The 20,156-nt window shown below is 37.2% G+C and overlaps 1 protein-coding gene across 3 annotated transcripts in view; it reads left to right on the forward strand.

Moving 5' to 3' along the window:
- The window catches only part of DLG2 (discs large MAGUK scaffold protein 2), a 725,256-nt gene that overhangs the window by 415,263 nt on the left and 289,837 nt on the right, over window positions 1-20,156 (forward strand). For all 3 annotated transcript variants that reach the window (XM_090265790.1, XM_090265791.1, XM_090265792.1), the window contains exon 12: window positions 5,794-5,896. In XM_090265790.1, the coding sequence (XP_090121916.1) occupies window positions 5,794-5,896 (103 nt within the window). The remainder of the gene's footprint in view (window positions 1-5,793; window positions 5,897-20,156) is intronic.

The following is a 20,156-nucleotide window of genomic DNA, read 5'->3' on the forward strand; positions in this document are numbered from 1 at the left end:
ACATATCTTCTTCACTAAGTCTCTTGCCTATTCATTCATGCCTTCAGTTGTCTGCACCCGCGATTGGCCACGCCCTTTGCTAGGGACACAAGCTCCAGTAAAACAAGCTTCTACCATTAGTTGTTCACAAAGAAGCCTATTCCAACGAGTTAGTTCAGACTGAATCTTTAAGGACTAAGAGAAGTTTCCAGGTGAAAAGGGTGTGAAAAATTGTGTTCTCGGTGAGGAATGTAGCCTTGCAAGGATGTAGGAATGCCTGAATCAGAGAAATGAGAAAGTCCAACACGGTTGGCAGTGGGGAGTACGGGGGTATGAATAACGTGGTTGTATCAGTTTAAAGGTGCACATGGGTGGGTGCAGAAGATCACAGAGGCTCTCCCCCTTTCTGAAGTTCTCTCATCCTGATATTATCCCTTCTGTAATACTAAGAAATACTAGAGAACATAGAGTTATTTATTCAGGGAACCTCTGATCCCCAGGCCAGGGGCCCTAGTGGCTGATGTAGCAAACATAATCCTCATCTTTTAAAAAAAGTAAAGTTTGACTGAACATGGTGCACCATTCTCCTTCATAACAGCATCTGAAAAAAAACCTATAACTGCTTGAATTAACTAGAAGTCCTAAACTTCCTATCCATTACTGACTTGGTTGTGAAAAGGATATCATAACAAATGAAATTTAATGATTTCTATGATCCAAAGATATTTGTATACATAAGGAGATGGCAACAAATAGGATTTTTCTAGACTCCCCAAAGCCTTTTGCTTCAGCCCTACATGATCGATCATCCTAAGCTGGGCCATAATGTCTATACCCAGTTGCTTGTGCCCGTTACTGAGCTGACCAGCGTGTCACACCCAATGGTGGGCTGTCAGTCTCAGGGAGCTTGAAAGGCAGACTTCAGGACTGGCGTCTTACAGGTGTAGACTCTCAGAATTAGGATATTGAAGAAAGAACAAGAAGAAGTGGTAGTTATAGCTCAAGAGTTTCAGTTAGACTATTTAAAATTCTTAACCTCTTGCAACTATTTAACCTTGAATAAGTTAGTGATTCTCTCTGAGTTCAGTTTTCTTATTTATAAAATCAGAAAAATAAGCCCAGGCTTCTGAAGATTAAATGAGATAATGTATAAATATCACCATAATATGAGCACAACTGATAATCAGTTAATGTTAACAATGACTATCATTATTAATCTCAGCAATAATTAATGGCATCCAATTGTCCAGTCCATGGTTCAAGAAGAGAAAATTCAAATTGAAGCAGAAAAATAGAAATAATATATGAGGCTGTGTCACACCTGATATTTTAAAATGTCATGTCAATGATTGTGTTTTTGAATGCCACTGAAAATGCTATTTGAGCAAAGATTACCGATAAAAACTCAAACCACAGAGACAGAAATAAGCAAAATGACCTTGAGAAGTTTGAAAAACTGAAGGAGAACATGTGTGTTAAAACCTGGATGAAAATCAACAGGGCCACAGCAGCATCAAATGCACCACAAATGTGGAGACCCATGTAGAAAAAGTCCTAAAACGAACAAGATTTGGTTAATCCTGGCCCAGTGGAAAACAAACACACATCCATCATAGGGAATACCTGCTCCAGTGAAAAGAGAGAAGCCCTGGCTGGTCCCAACCCTGTACTAACTCTGATAGGACTTAGGGCAAGACCCTTCCTTCAGTGGGGATCATCTCTGATGTGTAAGGGCTGGGTGAAAAAGTTTCTAAGTCCCCTCCAGTGCCAAAGTTAGGTGTTCCTAAGGAAAAAAAAAAAAAAAAAAAAGGAAGTAAACCATATACTATATTTTTTATTGGTTAATTTGCATTGGGTTTTATTTCATCACAGCTCTTTGAAGAAATACAGTAGTAATAGATACTATTTGCTGAATGCCTATTTGCACCAGGGTCTGTGTTAAGGGCTTTTTGTCTCATTTATTTTATGCAATAGCCCTGATATGTAGGTATTATACCCATTTTACAGGTAAGGAAACTGAAGTTCAAAGAATTTAAGTCACTTTCCCAAGTTATTTAGGCATAACTGGTAGACTCAGGATTCAAACCATTTCTCTCTGATTCCAAATCTTTTGTTTCTTCTTACTTTTTCATGCTCCCTTAGTTCACTAAGTTGGGAAAATTTAGAGTATAACTGGAATATGAAAAGACGTAGAAATTTGATTCTATAAAGGAAAGGTCCAAGAACAGGTAGTTATTCACCTGGTTCTCACATCAAACACCAAAATATATTCTAATACATGAAAGATTAAATGGCTAAAAATTAAACTATGGTTACACTAAAAGAAAACATGGCTAATTTGCTAAATATATTAGAAAGAAGAAGATATAATACAAAACTCAAAAGCTAAAAAGGAAAAAATGTGATAATTGTGACTTATAAAACATTTTAAACTTCTTGTATGACAAGAAATAGCATACAAGGGAAAAGTTAACATAGTCAAAATATAATAACACAAAATACAAATACCAAACTAGTAAGAATATTTGCAATAGTTATATAATATGGAGCACTGGAGGCAGCCGTCCGTCTGGAGAGACGATGGTGTAGCTTCTTAAGAGTCTATCTGCACCGCCGAGAATGGCTGTGCAGTCCGACTCGGGAGTGACACGGTATCTGTCTCCTCCCGTGTTGAATCGACATCTTGCGATGACACTGGAGTGTCCTCTCCAGTGAAGCTGAAGCTACAGAGCCTGGGCAGGGTGATATGGAGGGTCTGCTGTTGCCCATGCAGCAGACCCCCCCTCTCTTCGCAGCTGAAGGGTCCAAGGGAAAGACGGAGTCAATACAGCTTGGCTTCAGGTGCGCCGCAGGAGTTGCCGGTGTTGACTACAACGTCAAAGCGCCTTAGGGACTCCGGCTCCGGATTTTCTGTCGGGGTTTACTCCCTTAGCCTTTCCCCTGAAGAGGTATGCCGCAAGGCAGCGGAGGTTTTTTGGAGTCAGAGTTTCCCTTCTCTGATGTGCCCTGACTGGAAGATCGAACCAGCGACACTTAGCTCGCAGGCCGACGCTCAATCCACTGAGCCAAACCAGCCAGGGCTCAATATGGAGCACTAATATTTTTAATATGCATATAAATTTTTAAAAGAACAAACTATCCCAATGAAATGTAAACAAATTAAATGAACAGGCATTTTATGCAAAAAGAAACTTAAATAGCCAACAAATATATAAAAAGATGCTTAACCTCATAATTGGAGATATGCAAAAATTTTAAATAAAATTGTCTACCTATAAAAATGGCAAAGGTCAAATATTGGTATATGTGCAGTTTTTACAAGAGTGTGAAAAAGTAGCCAATTCTATATTATTTTGGGGAGTATAAATTAATGTTACCTTTTTGGAGGCAACTTGGCAATAGCTATCAAAATTTAACACTAATATCCTTTATTAAGCAACTTACTGTTCAATAATATTTATTACGGGATTGTTTATAATAGCAAAATGCTGAAGCAACATGAGGGTTGTACCACTGGTAAAATAAGTTGTTTTACCTTGAATAATAGAACACAGTTATATTTAAAAGTTGGCAATATATCATAATATGTGAATGAAGAAATCTCTTGATATACAGGAGTGGGCAAAACTAGATTAATAATAATAATAATACGATAATAAATCAATAAATAATGCAAAAATAAACTGTTTCACATTCTCACAACTGTAAACCTACTTTTGCCCCAGCCTGTATTTTCAGGGAATTTATCCTCCAGAAACACATCCATACATGTTTGTGGTAGCAAAAAACTGGATACAACTATAATCACACCAATAGGGATAATATTGGAAAAAATGCTGGTACAGCCATATCATAGAATAGGTTCCCATTAAAAAGGTAGAACAATATCAGCTAATATTGAAGATGTCCAACGTATATGGTTAACTGAAAAGCAAAATTAAAACAAATTATAGAATTATATATGATATAATCCTATGCATTTAAATAAAAAGGTAATGATATATGAGAGTATGTAAGAAAGAAACAGAAATAAAATAATGTGCTTGCATGTGCAAAGAATAAATTTCTATGAAGTATGCACAAGAACCTGCCAACAGTGATTACCACGGGAGTGCAGACAGTAAAGGGACCTTTTACTTTTCCTTATATACCTTTCTGAAACATTAGAATTCATTTTCCATGATCATATATTATTTTTAATAAAAAGCTGTTTGACAAAAGAAGAGGCTATTTGGTCCATGACTTACGCACTCAGCTTCCTGTAGACAAAACCCTAGATCAAATTACTTCTCCTTTCTCTTCCAGCTCTGAGTCATACTTCTGACTCATCAATGCCTGGACGATCTCTGAAATGACTATCGTCTTCCAAGGACTGAATCTGAAGTTGTATAGTTTAAAGGGACAGTTAGAATCAGGGCTCTTTGAGTCTAACTCAGAGAAGCAGGAGAGAGTTGAGTCTCAGACTGGTGACAGGACAGTGACTCAGCTAGTGAGTGGCACTGGCTGGCCAAGCCTAGCTCACGGGACTTTCCAACGTACTATGTAATCAATGCTTTCAGTAAGAAGTTCACCAGAATAGAAAGCCAAGGAAGAGGCCAAGAAAATTATATAAGTGAATAAGGAGATTTGAACAATATTATTTTATGAGAGGACCAGGATGTGGTATTGAGGATTACAAGGGTTCCAGGCCTAATTGAGAAACAGAGTAGTAACCCCTGACCCATCCAGTGTCATTGCCCAAGAGAATTCATGAGAGGCCAAGTAAGAATCTATGTGTAGACAAACTGATCGGTTCCTTTATTCTTTTTAATGGGCTGTGGCCATCTTCTCTGTAAATAAAAGGAAGCAGAATTCTGATATCATGTGCAAAAACAAGCCTCTGAGTAGGTTAGAAAACTGGACTTAAACTATGTGCTCAATTGAAGCAGAAAAGCTTCCTAGGGCTTGGCTTGTTCACCTTCGTTCCCCACCCCCACCCTGTCCTGGGGCAGACAGACAGCCCTGTCATTGAAAAGTACTCAGTAATTATATTGTGGTGACTTAGAATGAGTTGATTTGAGAAAGATTGTAGCTTTTGCTTCTCATTAAATTTGGCTTAAGAATGAATTTTCCCTCTCGGCAGAATTTTGTGCTTGTTTTTCGATGCTCTGTTTCTCCTTTGGCGCAGGCCCCAAAACGGGAGTTAACAGCAGCAACAGAAACTCCAGGCATTCTTTATTTCATTTTGTCCGAATTCATGTTAGAATTATACATGAGAAATGGGGCGGTCCAGTTTATTTTGGAAAAAGTCCCAGGGCTATCTAACCAAGCTCAGGGTGACAGGAACAGGCATATGACCAAGAGGGGGTTCTGGCGGGCAGCCAGCCCCATTCCATACAGTGTCCCCATAACCTCATCTGAATTTATTAATCCGTCAGCACATACTTGTCTATGTACATTACGTGTCTCTCTTTATTACCCTGTCTTTCCTCTAATGTTGAAGGCTCCTATCTACCCCAGAAATCTGGGAAACTCACAGAAGCATATTAAATGCACACCCTGAGATCCTAGTGGTCGTGGGCATATGAAGAAGCTTCAACCTGGTCAGACCACATAGCACAAACATCACAAGATGAAATTTGATGTGACTGCTAACGAAAAGTTTTCAAGAGCGTAAAACCTACTACATTAACACACAAATGCCTGAGTAGGACATGAGGGGTTTTGAGACAGGTGGCATAATCTTAAACAATCTCTCAGTTTTGGGAAACTTTTTTTCTATCAGAATGATATGCCTTATGAAACACCAGAATTCTCTGGCTTCCTGTTTTTTAGGTAAACGGCATTGACCTGCGTGGAGCGTCCCATGAACAGGCTGCGGCTGCACTGAAGGGGGCTGGACAGACAGTGACAATTATAGCACAATACCAACCTGAAGGTCAGTGAGTGCCCAAACATCTAACGTTCTGATATGTGAATGTGTGAACATGAATATGGGTTTCTGGTTACCTGTATTAATTAGTCGCTGCTGACAGGGTTTTTCAAGACTCTCTGTTGTGAAAAATCGATGCTTTGTCTCCCAAGAACATGAGGCTTTGTTACCTTTAATCCTCCAAGAAAAACATTAGACAGTAAGAAAGGCCTTTTTGAAATATGAAATCAAATAAATAACAACTGCCATCAGCTTTAGTTTATTTATATGCTTATCTGGTCCATACCTTTTTGGTCAGCAATGGATACTATAGGAACAAGATTTAGGAAGCAAGGGGGAGAGATTTCACGTATAGAAATATACCATGATCAGTAGACCATAGTCTCTCCTTGTGGCATTAACTCTTATTAACACTAATATGGTTTTTGGATGCCCTTGATATAGGTTTTTTGTTTGTTTGTTTTTGTTGTGTTTTGTTTTGTTTTGTTTTTTTGCTGCACTATCACTTGTTTGGAATGCATCACTATAAACCCTGAGATTTGGTGATGTCATAAATCAAATTAGCCAACTGAGATTTGATGAGATATCCTAAATTGGATTAGCCATACCCTGTTCTTTGGTTTGTTTCAACATCTGTTTCTGTGTTCAGAATGAGGTGCAATGAGACGACTGGGATGTTATCTAGTATACTAGTTGATTTCTTGGGAAATTTGTACATAGAATGCTCCTTTGTTCATGAAACATAGTTAAGCACACCACTGTGAGCTAGACTTCATACAAAAAAAAAAAAAAAAACCAGAGGAATATGGCTTCTGTCTTCAATAAATATAGTTAATTGCTTTTCACCTACATCACTGGCAAACAGGACTGTTAAACAGCTAAACATGAAAATAGAAGATGCCATCAAGGAAGAGCCTTTGCATATGTGGGTATATGGAGCTTCTTTGACCTTTTCAAGTGATTCTTTCTTAATGTCAATTGGTCTATTGTTGTTTGGAAGACTGAGGTTTGTGTCTTGCCTGTGGCTTCTTAAAATTTTTCATTACCACATGTTTTACATGAGAATAGAGAAAACATTTTGCCAAGTGTGTTTTGCTACATTACTTTCACTTTATCTGGCTTTAGAATTAAAATATGCAATCATTATACCAAAAAAAATATATTATTTAATGTTTTCTCTTATTGCCCTATCCCAGATGGGCTGGGGAAGAAGGGATAGATTAGTGGTTGCCAAAAGACAAATAATGAAACAGCAAGGGAGCATGTTCTTCCCAGCTTTAAAAAGCCATTCTACCTCTTACAAATAAGTAGATCTGTTTTCCATTAGGAATAAATGGCTTCTAAAGAATCCATTGTAAAACAGAAAATGAAAAGATCTGGGTTATCACAACCTGATGAACAAATTCTACTTCCTATAATCATAACTTTCTCATGGCATTCTTTCATTTTCTTGATAGCTCTTTTCTTTCAGTCTTATAACCTGGCACATGGAATAAATACTCTGGGCTATTTTCCTATTTTGGAAAACTTTCATCTCAAACAATTCTACAAACTGATAAGATGGTCAGAAGTATAGTTTTCATCAATTAGAAGCCCTTGATAGTAAAGACAGCCATTCAAATAACCTTGAACAGAATGATTTCAAGTTTTAAAGGCTACAATGAAGGACAAGCTTGTCCAAGTTCTATCAGCATAAATCACCCTAAGCATTCTTACAACTTAGTTTCCTTTAAGCAAAACACTTAATTTGGATACTATGTTGTAGTTTATCAAGATGCCTGTTCAAATGGCATAAATCAATTTTGAAAGTGCTTCTAAAGAAATCTGTAAATAACAACAACAAGCTTGTGTTTAAAATGTCAAGTATAAACCAGATTCACAGAATGACTTCCCTATTTTAATAGTTTAACTGTATTGGGACTTGTTACAGCTTTCAATCAGTTGGAAATGCAGTTATGCAACATCAGGCAATCATTTTTCCTTTGCAACTTTAACGTGCAACTCAGCCTTAATTTAACTACTATTTGAAATGGAAAACTGATTGGATTGTTCTTTAGGTCCTTTAGGGGCATTTAAATTATACAACATTTTTATGAAATGATGAACAATTTACCTTTAAAATAACAAGTAGAAAAAAAAGAGTATGCTATGAGATTTCATTAGGAAATTCTCACCAAGTCCCCTTCATTTGCACCAGTATTGTGAGGTGTCCATGGTAAGACAAATTTTATTGACATCTCTTTTAGTGTCATCAAGATCCACACTTTCAGTAAATAAGTTTTTGTCACATTCAAATGTTTTTACCAGGAATATTCTGGATGCTCAATATTGCCAAATTTCAGAAAATATTGCCCTTATTTCCATCTCAAGTCTTTATATTTAAGGATATTTTTTACCTTATTGAGGAGAAAGGACTTAGATGCATTTAATAGACATCAGTGCCTGATGACATAGGACCAAAATTGTATGATAATGTTATCATCTCTGTGAATCATGAAACGTAAGAGAATGTATAAACCTGAAAGAGCCAGAACAGTGCAAAGAGTATTTTATAGAAATGAGGAAACAGAGCCAGACCTTGAAGAATGGGTGGGATTTCTATTCTGGAGAGGAGAGAGAAAGAATACTTGCTAAGATATTGAGCTCCATGGGTACAGACACAAAACCTGCATTTTCTTTCACTGATAAATCTACCTTCAGTGTTGTGTTATAATTGGTATTTCTTAGAGTTGCTGAACTAATAAAAAAAAGTTTGTCATTTTTCAGTACTTCAATTTCCACTTGAAGGTAATTGAAGATTGAAGAGATTCATTTTTACTCCTTGCATTTTTTAATTTTTGCTTCAAAGCAAAAAACAAGTGCTCAACAAGGGCATGTCATAAAATGTGTTTTTCATAGTACTTAGCACCTTTTCTGAAATAATTATAAATGATTTATAAATATCATAATGTAGCAATAAATGTCTTTCTTGGCAAATTTCACTGCCCAAACTAAGGCCAAAATTGTCATACTCACTTCTGCTTAAAATGGCCTTGGCACCAGTTGTCTGAATTCCTCTTTCAATTGTCAATCTTATTCATTGTAGTTCTAGGTGGTGGAAGTGAGGAGTCACAAACAAACATTTATTTCCAGTCGTGTGATTGTAATTTGTTTTTAAAATATTTTTTATCCAATTCATATCACATGTTTACTCTGAAATTAACAAGCACTATATTCATAATAGGAAGAAGATGAAGTAATTTTCTCTCTCTTTTTTAAAAAAGAATCATATATGTGATACTTCAGGAATAATTCTATATAAACAATATGGAGAGTTAATTCTTGTGAAAACTTCTATTACCTATACAGTATTCCCTCATTTATTGTGGGTATTACATTCTAGACCCCCGCGTGATAGGTGATAGGTGAAAATTCACAAAGTAGGAACGTTACATTTATTTTATAAAGGCTTTATAAACCCTTCCCACACACTTATAAATCGTTCCCAGTCCCTTATTAACCTTATAGTGAAAAATCCGTGATAAATAATTAAATAAAATATTTTTTAAAATCCTGTGATACAGTGAGGCCGCGATAAGTGAACCACGATATAGAGAGGGACTACCATATTCAATTAGTGAAATTATTTCAACATTATTATTCAGAAAAAGCAAGCATAGACCTGACCAGTGTGGCTCAGTTGGGCGTTGTCTCACAACGTGAAAGGTTGCCAGTTGATTCCCAGTCAAGGCACATGCCTGGGTTGCAGCTTCGGTCCCTGGACTAGGTACCTACAAGAGGCAACCAATCAGTGTTTCACTCTCACACTGATGTTTCTCTCCCTCTCTTTCTCCCTCCCTTCCCCTCTCTCTAAAAAATAAATAAATCTTTAATTTAAGAAAAGAAACATAATGCCTGCCACCCCACCCCACCCCAAATATACACACAACTTTCCTTCCTCTACCCAGCCATCTTCCCCATTCCTTTTAGAATTACCTTTCTAAAAGATATGACCCCAATGTACCTGTGCACAGACTCCTTGCCCTTCACAATATGGTCCCAGCCTACCTTCATGCCCCCTCCCCTCTCACCCATCACGACCCACCAGAACCGTCCTTTTTCATCATCCTCTCCCACTGCTATCTAAGACTGCTCTCCTACACTTAATCCTCAATTGTCATGTTTCTGGGTCTTTGATCATGTGGGTTCCTCCACCTGGAATTCCCTTGTTTCCCTTTCCACTGGTAAGATTCCTAGTGAGCTTGAGGGCCCTCAGATGTCAATTCCATTATGAAGCTGTCTTTATTCTGCAAAGACAACATTGACTGATTATTTCTCTGAGCTTCCTAGACCTGTATTCAGATACCTGGTATGTCCCTTACCATGATTTGCACATTTCTCCACTCAAGTAAGCTACTAGAGGGCAAGGACCTCCCACATTAATTTGCTCAATATGAACTTGACTGTACTCATTAAAAAGTTATTGAATGGTTCTCCACCAGTTTTAAAAGTGCGATATAATATTTTAAGCACCTAATAGTATATGCTTAAGAAATAGTTAATGAATGAATATTGAATGAATGGCCTAGTTTTGATATAAGACACAGAAATGGTAATAAGAATCCCTAGGTTGGACATTTGGTGTTGATGCAGTTTTTGAATGTTGCCTTTTGGGTTTTTGTTACAAAACCTTTAGTTTCCCTTCCTCTTGTGTTGCAGAAAATCTGCAGCTGTTGCTCTGTTGTATAGCACAAAGAAAAGATTGTTAGAGACTTAACATTTTTTAAAGTTCTGAAGCTCAACTTTAACACCATTGATGAATTTTTTGAAAATCATTGATCATAACCTAGTTAGTTATATGCCTGTCAAAACAGGATGAACACAGCATTCATCTGGGTCGGGCTGGGACAAATCTTTATAGCATTTGTTGCTTTCTCATTAGTATAATAACACCTGTATTTGTTGTGAGATTACTGACTGAAGTTGGAATAACAAACCACCAGATATTCACAAAAAGAGCCAAGTGAATGATATAAATTGTTGAGTGAAACACAAAATGGAGACAATGAGTGGCCATCAATATCCTCTTGCCTTTAATCTGTCTACTCAGCGCACTGTTGGGAACATAAAGGTTTCAGAAGGGCCTGCAAGTAAAAAAGAGGAAGTGAGCAGCGGTCTCCATCAGCCAGAAAGGTAGACAGTGGAGGAGCTCGTTTTTCTCCACCTCATTTTTTAACAGAATATTTGAGTTTCTAAAAGAAAACCCCAAAGGACAGAGCTGCTTATTGCCTGCAGACCCCTAAGTGTGGTGTGCCTTATGGAATTGTAGTAGAGTGGCCATGTAGTTCATTTATACAATCATTCATAATAGATATTTTTACTGAACACTTCATTATGCCTCAGTCAATGGTGTCGGGAAATGATAAGCCATGAATCAATATAAGTAAATATAACATTTGTCAGATAGTAATAAGTAGTATAAATAAATATGAAGAACAGTAATGGTGATAGTGACAGGGAAATATACAGTGGGTGGGGAAGGCCTTGCTAATAAGATGATATTTCAGCAGAGACTTAAAAGAAGTGAGAGAGTAGGCCATGGAGAAAGCTGGGGGAAGAAATTAAGTATTCTAGAGTCTTTATCTACAAAGAATGGTTCATGAACTAGCTGCATAAATATAAACTGAGAGCTTCTTAGAAATGCACAATCTCAAGCCCACACACTGGCCCACTAAGTCAGGATCTGTGCCTTATGTGTACATACATTAAAGTTTGAGCACTTCCTAGAATACTTAGGGACCCCAAAAGAATTGTCATTTGTCACTGTTGAAACTGACTCTCTCTGCCTATTGTACTGAGCAAAGTCATATGAGGCTGCATCACCTGATTTGATTTCTGGCATGTATCACTCAATGATTAGTCATGCCTCAGTGGATTTTTCTAGGGATATGTTAGGCTGCGTGGGATCTAAGACGTTCACGTGTCATCCACCTCTACTTTGCCTATACCATCTTTCTAAATACAGATTTTCAAGCAAATTCATAACTTGCTCAAACTCCTGAGTTAGTAAGACAATGAACCTGTTCATAAACCTTCATTCTCTTCAATTATGGTCTCTCCTGGAGGTGAATAAAGAGAAACATTGTGTCAGATGGGGTCAGACTGAACCTTATCCTGATGGATAACTCTACAAACAAACAAACAAAAAAAAGGGGGGTAATTTACTGTATTTTAAAGCAGAAGTTAATTTAAATAATCTTTTCCACTCCTTTTAAATTGTGAAGTTAATTCAGAAAGAAAAGTGGGTATTCTTTTTAGCAAGAAGTGAATCTCTGATCTTATTCAAAATAACCACAATAAATTAAGTCACTAAGCTTAAACCAGGTTTGCACCCTATGGCACATTTCCCCACAGGGTCAAACATATGATGAGAGCTTGAAATGAATATCTGATTTACCCTCAGAAGAATAAAGACACTTTCTATACCTAGAGGCTTTCATAAATAAAAGTATGTGCAACATCCAAAAAGCTTACTTAAAATGCAAGCTATATTTCTGTTTTTAAATCAATGTCTACATAAGTTTATGCATATGAATGAGCAGCTGTGGCATATTGAAATATTTTTCAGTGCAAATAACTGCATCTGAAATACCCAAGCAAGATTCATAGTGTCCAACTGTGGGTCTTGGTCAGAAATTGCATCAGCATCCTTAGGGAACATTTAAGATGAGCTTTGGAATGGAAAGTACTGTGCAAGACTCTGAACTGGAAAGAGATCAGTATCCTAGTGTCAGCTGTAACATAAGCTGTGTGAACTTGTAGTAGTTGTTGATCTTTGTGAGCTTCAGCGTTCTCACTGATAAAGGAACAAAAAGGTTGGGATGGGTGAGACGTTATCAGAATAATCTTCCTTCTATTAAATTCTATATTAAAAACATGATTCCCAGTCTCAAGTAGTTTAGAAGCATAAGTTCCATTACTTGAAAATTTTGTCACTAATATCACATCTTTACTCTTTACATTTTTTCAGTCTTCAAGAAAAAATGTACACACAGTCTAGTTAATTTGATGCATTCTGTGTGGTTTAAATAGAATCATTGAGAACGAGAAATTAAGAGTTGGGAGAAACCTGCCCTAGCTAATGTAGCTCAGTTGGTTAGAGTGTTGTTTTGTTACTGAAGGTTTGCAGGTTTGATCCCCAGTCCGGGCATGTGCAGGAGGCAACCTATTTATGTTTCTCTCTCACATCAATGTTTCTCTATCTTCCTCTGTCTAAAAAAGCAATGAAAAAAAAATGACCTCAGATGAGGATTATAATTAATTGTTAATTAATTAATTTTTAAAAAGGGTTGGGAGAATCCTTAAGGATCATCTTGTCCAGCTTCTTCATTTCACAGATAGGGAGCTGAAACTCAGTCAGCATTCCAATAAGAAAGCAGTTTAATATCTTAAAAGTTGTAACTTCTAAAGCTGAGGCTAGCTGAACAGCTAGTAAATTTCTTTTTAAAAATATACTTTATAGACTATGCTATTATAGTTGTCCCAATTTTCCACCTTTGCCCCCTCCATCTTTACTCCCATTCCCTCCATCAATCCCTCCCCTTAGTTCATGTCCATGGGTCATGCACATAAGCTCTTTGGCTACTCCATTTACTATACTATTCTTAACATTTCCCTATTCTGTACCTACCAATTTGTACTTCTTAATCCCTATACCTTTTCCTCCATTCTCCCCCTTCCGGTCCCAGCTGATAACTGTCCAAATCACCTCTATATCTATGATTCTTTTCCTGTTCTACTTGTTTGCCTAGTTTGTATTTTAGATTCAGTTGTTGATAGTTGTGAATTTGTTGCATTTTAATGTTCATAGTTTTGATCTTCTTTTCCTTAAATAAGTCCCTTTAGTATTTCAAATAATAATGGCTTGGTGATGATGAACTCCTTTAGTTTTACCTTGTCTGGAAAGCACTTTATCTGCCCTTCCATTTCCATTCTAAATGATAGCCTTGCTGGATAGAGTAATCTAGGGTATTTTGAGTAATCATCACTTTCAATACTTCTTGCCAGTCCCTTCTAGCCTGCAAAGTTTCTTTTGAGAAATCAGCTGACAGTATTATGGGAACTCCTTTGTAGGTAACTCTCTGCTTTTCTCTTGCTGCTTTTAAGATTCTCTCTTTATCTTTAACCTTTAGCATTTTAATTATGATGTGTCTTGGTATGGTCCTCTTTGCATCCAACTTGTTTGGGACTCTATGCTTCCTGGACTTGTATGTCTATTTCCTTCACCAAATTAGGGAAGTTTTTTTTTCATTATTTTTTCAAGTAAATTTTCAATATCTTGCTCTTTCTCCTCTTCTTCTGGCACCCCTAAGATTTGGATGTTGGGACATTTGAAGATGTCCCAGAAGCTCCTTATTCTGTCCTTATTTTTTTCTTCTTTTCTTCTTGCTGTTCTGATTGGATGCATTTTCTTCTTTATGTTCCAAATCATTGATTTGATTCTCAAATTCATTCCCTCTACTGTTTGTTTCCTGTATATTTTTCTTTATTTCACTTAATGCAGCCTTCATCTCTGCCTGGGTCTTTTTATGCTGTTGCCATACCCAATGAATTGCTGGAGCATCCTGATAACCAGTGTTTTGAATTGTGCATTTGATAGGTTGCTTATCTCCATTTCATTTAGTTCTTTTTCCAGAGTTTGATCTGTTCTTTCATTTGGGCCATATTTCTGTGTCTCCTCAATTTAACAGCCTCCCTGTCTTTGTTTCTGTGTACTATGTAGAGTTGCTTTGACTCCCTGTCTTAGTAACATGGCCTATTATAGAAAAGGCCCCTGTAAATTGTGTGGGGTGGGGTCTTAGGTGATTTCCAGGGTGGAGTAACCCATTTTACTGCTTTGTGTGTGGGGATGGCTCATAGAGAGGGATGATGCTGCTGCCTGGCCTCTGGATATTGCCTGTGAAGAAGCTGTCTCAGCAGTCACCCTGTTGTCAGTCACTTTACTTTCTCCACTTCTCCCCATACGCCACTTGTGCTATTCCAGCTGTTGCCCTGGTTCTGAAACCCAGAGGGGATAGGTCCGTGTAATCCTGAGACCTTTGCAGGCCCTTTAAGAGGTGTCTCCTGAGAAACCTGAAGTTTCTTCTGCCACCCCAACCCCCACTGGTTTTTATAGTAAGAAGTTATGGGGACTTATATTCCTGGTGATGGAACCCTGGGCTGGGTGGTCTGGCCTGGGGCTGGGATCACTGCTCCTGAGGTATCCCTCCTGATTTTTATCCACCGCATGTGAATGTGGGACCACCTATTCCACCACCTCTTTCTGTCACTCCACCTCTCTGCTCCTCTCCACATCTCCACCCCTCCTACCTGTCTGGATGAATGTGGCTTCTTTAAATCCTTGGCTATTGGACTTCAGTGCAGCTCAATTTTATGATAAATCTGGGTGATATTTGTTTTGTAACCTAGTTGTAATTTTGCTGTAGTTTGTGGAGGTGAAGCATGTTTACCTATGCCTCTATCTCTACTGGAAATGCTAGTAAATTTCTTAATTCTTTTAACTCACCAAAGAAACTCATAGTGGCAGATGGCTTTAATAGTCCAAGGAATCTACCTCAATAAGATTATTATGATCAAATGGACATTAAGAAGTTAAATTCTCATGAAGTCTCAGGGCTTCCTCATATACACAAATTCACTTTCATTTCTAACTTGTTACTGTTGTTAATTGTTATTTGTGTATCACAGTTAAATGATGTATAAAACAAAGTTTTTAAATATAAGCAATTATTGTTAATTTAAAAAATAATCACCAATCTTGCAATATTGATACTTCAATAAATATTTCAAATACATTATGATTTTTCTCTTCTCAATTTTTACTTCTCTCTGTATCACCCTTCACCCATTCATCTGTCCCTCCACTCACATACCTGCTCACCCATTCATTTATCTATCAATAAATTCATCTTTAGTGATAGTTTGCATTGCCATATATCATATTTCTCCAAATATATTATGTTAAATCTGGTTTAGTTAATCTGGTTGGCATATTCTAATTTTTACCAAAATATTAGGAAGGAAAATTAAACAATTTTTTACATGACTCTAGAATTTATATTACTTAACCAAGTCTTTCTTCATAGCTCTCTTTCATGTATACACATTCCACTAACAGACACTGACCCTTTCTGCAACTAAAAATCTCCCAGGAAATCATCTCACTCAATGTATCCTTTTTTTAGCCTTCTTCTCATTGCTTTTGTTTCCTCTTCAACCTGCATCTAACACATAGCATCATAGAATATGACTGAAAAGATGATTTCTATACCCTGCAAATAGAGTCTACAGATTCATAGGAGGTTCTCTCCAGATAGTTTAATAATTAATTATGCTGCACCCTCTCTCCTTGCCCACACCCAGTTTAGACCTAGAAAAATGTAATGAAGACAAGTGAGGTGTCATTTCCTGACTCTTAGAAAACTCTCTTGAACTCATAATCTTTCCTGGGAATACAGCATTTCAAACTCATATCAAAGGAGTTAAAAATACTTACAAAGTTGATTATAGCTCATGCCTCCTCCCTGTATTATCTCTGTCCCCATCCCCATAACAATTTCCATTCCATAATTAAATACATTGATCTTTTAGGTGTCTCATCCTGTGACTTTATGTTATTTGGGGCAGTTTCTTGACATCTAGTGACATAAAGCACCCACTTGTTAATACAGAGGTTAAATAAATCCTTTGCTAAGCACATTTTGACAACCAAAAAGATCTCTTAGATCCATACTTGTCTTTAGTAACACCTAGATCAAATACATGAAAATAAAGGTTTGAATCCTATTCTTGACTACACAAGCATTACAAAATGAACACAAATCCTCTTAGATAATGCTTCCACTTGATATTGCATTTCATGATGTTAGAGAAGTATAAAAGTGTATTCTACAGAGACAAACATAAAGGGAATATAAACCAAGAGGGATTTAAAATACTTAACTAACTCAACTCCACATTCTGGGTTCCCAGTCTAGTTTATCCCCACATCTATCTGAATATAGCCCCTATTTAAAACAATGCTCAAATGTAAAACTGAGTAATGAGGCATTTTTCTTCTCCTTTTCCTGACTCAGCAACCAATGCTTTATTGACCACCTCAAAGTCACATCACTTTTCTGAACATTGATTCCCTTGTTTATTAGCTAAGACGGTTAGAAAAATTATTTAAGGCTCTTTCCAGATGACACTCTATGAAATTTAGCTTACCATGTTTTCTAATTAAAACTTGTCATCAATGAACAATAGTTACAAACAGGTAATTTCTAAATGTTCTCTTTTTATTGCACACATCTTAAAACATGGAAATTCTGCTGTTAGATACTTATGGGAAGGAGAAAGATCAATATCTCTGACAATTGCTCTCTCTGCGTTCAATAGGATTTGAACCCTCCAATGATGGTTTTAAGTTTAATTCAGATAGAGGCCCTTATTGCTTGTTGAGGCTTTCAAGATTGACAACTTGCTGTGAATGATCTCTTTGTTTATAGAACCATTGTAACCAAATTGTATCAATTTGATAAATTAAATTATAATTACCAAGCTTGTAAATAGGTTTATTGAGGCTGAAAAAATGTAATATGAAAGAAGTTAATTTCAGGAAATCAAGGGTGCAGAAAGTTGAAATAGTGGCAATGTCTTGAATTATTAGAATGGCAAGTAATAGCAACTTTAAAATAAAAAAAAACAAGCAGAGAAAGTATATACATCTTCAATGTGCTTTATAGATCCCTAATCCAAATAGGATTCCTAGTACACTCAATGACTAAATGTATAAAAGGCAACGATATCCAAACTGCACTTTGGTTCAAGATAATCTTTTCTATTTTCCCTCTCAATTTCCTCATATTCATGTTCTCACTGGCAAGGGCATTTTGTTTTCTTAATAAAAAATTGCTGACCTACTACAAAACTTGAGTAATGGCAGAACAAACATTAACTTGTTCAAACTTCATTCACCTAATGTTTATTTAATGCTTCTGATAACTAAAACACTGTTCTGGACATAAGAGATAAAATGATGAGCAAAACAGGCATGGCCCTTTTGCTGATGGACCTGTAGTTAACGAAGTAAAATCACACTAGTGAATTATACAAGCTAAGTTGCTCATCTAGAAAAAGAAAAGGACTTGAATCTAGATATTTTTTCAGTATATTTTTAATATATTTTATTGATTATACTATTACAGTTGTGTCGATTTTTCCCTCTTTGCTCCCCTCTGCCAGGTGTCACCATTCTCCCCAGCAATCCCTCCCTTAGTTCAGATCCTTGGGTCAAGCATATAAGTTTTTTGGCTTCTCCGTTTCCTATACTATTCTTAAATCTCCCTGTTTATTTTGTTCCTATTAATTATGATTCTTAATCCCTACATTTTTCCCCCATTCTCCCTCTTCCCCCTCCCAGTTGACAACACTCCAAGTAATCTCCATGTCTATGATTCTATTCCTGTTCTAGTTGTTTCCTTAGTTTGCTTTTTTAGATTGCGAGTTTGTTATAATTTTAATGTTCATAGTTTTAATCTTTTTTCTTAAATAAGTCTCTTTAACATTTTATATAATAAGTTTGGTGATGATGAATTCCTTTAGCTTTACATTATCTAGGAAATGCTTTATCTGCCCTTCAATTCTAAGTGTTAGCTTCACTGGATAGAGTACCTTGGTTGCAGGTCCTTGCTTTTCATCACATTGAATGCTTCTTGCCAGTCCCTTCTAGCCTGCAAAGTTTCTTTTGGGAAATCAGCTGACAGTCTTATGGGAACTCCTTTGTAGGTAACTCTCTGCTTTTCTCTTACTGCTTTTAAGATTCTCTCTTTATCTTTAACCTTTGGCATTTTAATTATGATGTGTCTTGGTGTGGTTCTCTTTGGGTCCAACTTGTTTGGGACTCTCTGTTCTTCCTGGACTTGTATGTCTATTTCCTTCACCAAATTAGGGAAGTTTTCTTTCATTATTTTTTCAAATAAGTTTTCAATTTCTTGCTCTTTCTCTTCTCTTCTGGCATCTCTGATTCAAATGTTGGTACATTTGAAGATGTCCATTTCACTTAGTTAACTATTTTTCCATAGTTTTGTTCTGTTCTTTCATTTTGGCCATATTTCTTTGTCTCCTCAATTTGGCAACCTCCTTGTGGCTGTTTCTGTGTATTAGGTAGAACTGCTTGGACTCCCTGTCTTGGTAGTGTGGCCTATTGTAGACAAGGCACCTGTAAATTGTGTAGGGTGGAGCCTTAGGTGGTTGCCAGGGCAGGGCAACCCATTTCACCACTTTGTGACTCTGTGTGACAGGGGGTCTCAGAGGGGACAGCACTGCTGCCTAGCTTCTGGAGGTTTGTCCAGGAGAAAGGTGTCTCCTGAAACTCACCCTGTTTCCAGTCACTTCACTTTCTCCCTGTATGACACTTGTGCCCTTTCAGCTGTTGCCCTGGTGCTAAATCCCAGAAGGGGTAGGTCTACCTAAGTCCTGAGACTTTTGCAGGCCCTTTAAGAGGAGTCTCCTGGGAAACCTTCAGTTTCTTCTGCCACCTCAACCCCTACTAGCTTTTACAGTCAGAAGTTATGGGGATTTATCTTCCTGGTGCTGGAACCCTGGGCTGGGGTTGGGATCCTTTGCTCCTGTTGTATTGCTCCCAATTTTTATCCACTGCTTGTGAATGTGGGACTGCCTATTCTTCCACCTCTCCATGCCACTCTGCAGCTCCTCGCTTTTCCATGCCTCTCCACCTCTCTCCATGTCTCCACCCCTCCTGCCCATCTGGATGAATGTAGATTCTTTAAATCCTTGGTTGTCAGACTTTCATACAGCTTGATTTTTTGACAATTCTGAGTGATATTTGTTTTGTGTCTAGTTGTAATTTTTCCTCAGTTGTGCAAGGAGGTGAAACATATTTACCTATGCCTCCATCTTGACTGGAAGTCTCCCCATCACTTTTTTTATTTGACAGGTATTCATTGGAAGTGGTACTTCTCTGTATGTGGAATTAGTCAATACAAGGTAATGTGAAGCTTATATGGTATGTGGGAAAGGGTCCAATAAATGCTTTTTAGTGACTGGCATTTCCATCTATAACCCTATAGGTTAAAGGAGTGCTGATTTTATAATCATTTCTGTGTTCTTTGAATTATCTGCAATTCCTTCAGCATACCCATCTGCCCATGGTTCTGCCCTAATGCCCAGCAACCATCATGTACCTGGAGCTAGAATCTTGAGTCTAGAAACTCAAGTATATTCT

Source organism: Furipterus horrens, unplaced genomic scaffold (genome assembly GCF_987537825.1).
Source record: "Furipterus horrens unplaced genomic scaffold, mFurHor1.1.pri manual_scaffold_2, whole genome shotgun sequence".
NCBI classification, from domain to species: domain Eukaryota; kingdom Metazoa; phylum Chordata; class Mammalia; order Chiroptera; family Furipteridae; genus Furipterus; species Furipterus horrens.